This window comes from Palaemon carinicauda, chromosome 42, assembly GCF_036898095.1.
Source record: "Palaemon carinicauda isolate YSFRI2023 chromosome 42, ASM3689809v2, whole genome shotgun sequence".
Classification (NCBI taxonomy): Eukaryota; Metazoa; Arthropoda; class Malacostraca; order Decapoda; family Palaemonidae; genus Palaemon; species Palaemon carinicauda.
Window position 1 is genome coordinate 47,140,264 of NC_090766.1, and position 2,500 is coordinate 47,142,763.

Genomic DNA, 2,500 nt, shown 5'->3' on the forward strand with positions numbered 1-2,500 from the left:
TCTCTCGTAATTTAGTTTCGTTGATATATTCATGACAGTAATGTTACTCATTCCTTATATATATATATATATATATATATATATATATATATATATATGATATACATATGTGTGTGTAATGTTTGATATGTATATATATAGCCTATATATATGTATATATGTTTTATATGCTGTTGAAGTTGAAATTTATTGTCACGTTACTGGCTGAAATGCTTTGATGAGATACTAATCTTGTTTTTGTTTGTCCTCCATGGAGCAGTAAGGTGCAAAGCGAGGAGAAGGAAGGAGAACAGCTCACCCATGACGTTCCAGATGCCAAGTAAGTATTATTATAAAGTTAATGAGATTTGAAGTAAAAGTAAAGGTTTTTAAGTATTGGGCATAAGACGATTTTTCTCTGGGTCATATTGTACGGACGTTAGGAACATGAATATTGATTATTGCTCAATGATTTTCTTTCCTATTTTACCTTTAAACTTCTTAAAAAAAAAAAAAAGTATATCTGTATAACTGAGTTTGATTCCACTTATAGTGTTTTCCTTTACTCTCATTTTCCGCTCCTTGTTTCTGTGTTCTCATTTGCCATTCCCTTTCCCTTCATACTCTCAGTTTCGAATCTCTTTTTCCTATATAATCTCGGTTTCCATTCGATATTCTTGTATTCTCAGTTGGCATTCCTTTTTCTTTCACTTCAACCTTGCTATCCATGCGACCTTCAAATGATAACCTCTTGAATAGATAGTGATGTCCGTAACACCGTGTTATCTACGTCTGTTGGTTTGCATATGGCTCTTTAACTGGAAAAAAAAAGTAAGCTCCCACCTCGGAGAAAAGAAATGATACTACTTCGATTTTCAAGTTTAAGGCCTGGAGCACACTAGCGACTCTGCGGCGCCACAAAGCCACGCCACGCTTGTGGCGGGGATGAGCGACAGAGAGCCACAGTCGCTAGTTTGTGCGGCAAAACTTGAAAACTATGGAAACCTATGGGAGACCCCATCCCTGCCACACGATGTTGTGGCTTTGTGGCGCCACAGAGTCGATAGTGTGCTCCCGGCCTAAGAGTGCGAGAGGCAGTAGGTCTCGATATGGCTCTTTTGTATAACTTATAAATGCCAACTCTTATTGAGACATTTCAGGGAATTGAGTTTTGTCTACAGTTACAAGCTCCATTTGGGTGTTGGCTTTAGAAGTGGGGGGGGGGGGGGGTTAATGTATGGTTACCAGGTGACCTGAGGGTAATGCAGCTGTAACTGTAACAACCGCAATTTAACATTGCTGTCATTTCTAAGCTTCTCAATAAATATAGAAATTATTTTTTGCCGCTATTATGGTAATAGAAGTAGTAATTATTACTGTCCTTTTTTATCGTTATTAAACAAATGCAAAAAAAAATGTTGAATTCAAACATTTCTGAAATTGAGTTTGCAAAGAAAATAAATAGTTGACGTGACCTATGGCTGTCCACATAAAGAGGCTAATATACTGCCCAAGGTTCTGCTCTGGCAACCTTTCAACAACACCAGGGTTCTCACCCTTGCCGTGTTTATGGTCCAAGAAGGGAAGGACCTATTGAGTGATGTAAAATGAGCATTACGTATAACTTATTGTGTGTGCGTGTGTGTGTAACCTGTTAAGGTTAGAATTGAATATAAGATTTGTTTGTTGACTCACAAAACACTTACAAGTGATAAGCCTAAATATCTTCGGGATTGCTTGGTCCCCTACCCTCAAGCTACTAGCGCTGCTGTAAGAGTTAGACATGCTGATGACCCATATAGACTATCCGAAATTAGTGTGAATCATGCAATAGGAAAAAGAACGTTTTGTTATGCTGCACCGAGACTCTTCAACGACCTTCCACTTAATGTCAAGAATAGCAAAAATGTGGCAGCTTTCAAGAAAAACCTGAAGACTTATATCTTTGAAGTGTCATAATAGTGATCTGAAAACTATTAAGCCTGAATACAAATGCTAGCGAATAACTGAAAAGATACAGAGCAAAATATAAACTGGAAGGAAATTATTTTCACACATCAAGGCCCGCCTGAACAGACTCTTATGGAGGGCGAGAAATAAACTCCCTAAAAGTAAAAGTAATGTTTTCCACTATAATTTTAAGATCCATTCATTTGATAGAAGTCACACGCATTTGAGACATATATATTCAAGATTTATAAATGACCTTGGGTTTGTACATGCGTCCAGTACTTGAAGCTTAGATAGATTGTTTAAATGTACTGCTGTAAAAAGTAATAGAAATTTGATTTCAAAGGAAAGGCTTTGATAGTTAACATGAGTAGGGTTCTCCTGCTGTACAAGACCGGAAAAGTGGCCCTTAAAGTATAAATAAAATAAAGTATTATTCTTTAAGGTTGTTATGGCATTTTCCCACTACCTTTTTCATTTATAGAACCTTTTATCATCCTTCCAAACTCCATATCGTTTACGCATTCTTGCAATAATCTTTTAAAACCTATGGAATTCATTTTTTTTTCAA

The 2,500-nt window shown here is 36.5% G+C and overlaps 1 protein-coding gene across 1 annotated transcript in view; it reads left to right on the forward strand.

Moving 5' to 3' along the window:
• Positions 1 to 2,500, forward strand: part of cyst (rho guanine nucleotide exchange factor 18 cysts) — a gene marked incomplete at its 5' end in the record, with an annotated part of 122,514 nt that overhangs the window by 59,662 nt on the left and 60,352 nt on the right. The window contains one exon of the mRNA XM_068364860.1: positions 257 to 319. Within this exon, the coding sequence (XP_068220961.1) occupies positions 257 to 319 (63 nt within the window). The remainder of the gene's footprint in view (positions 1 to 256; positions 320 to 2,500) is intronic.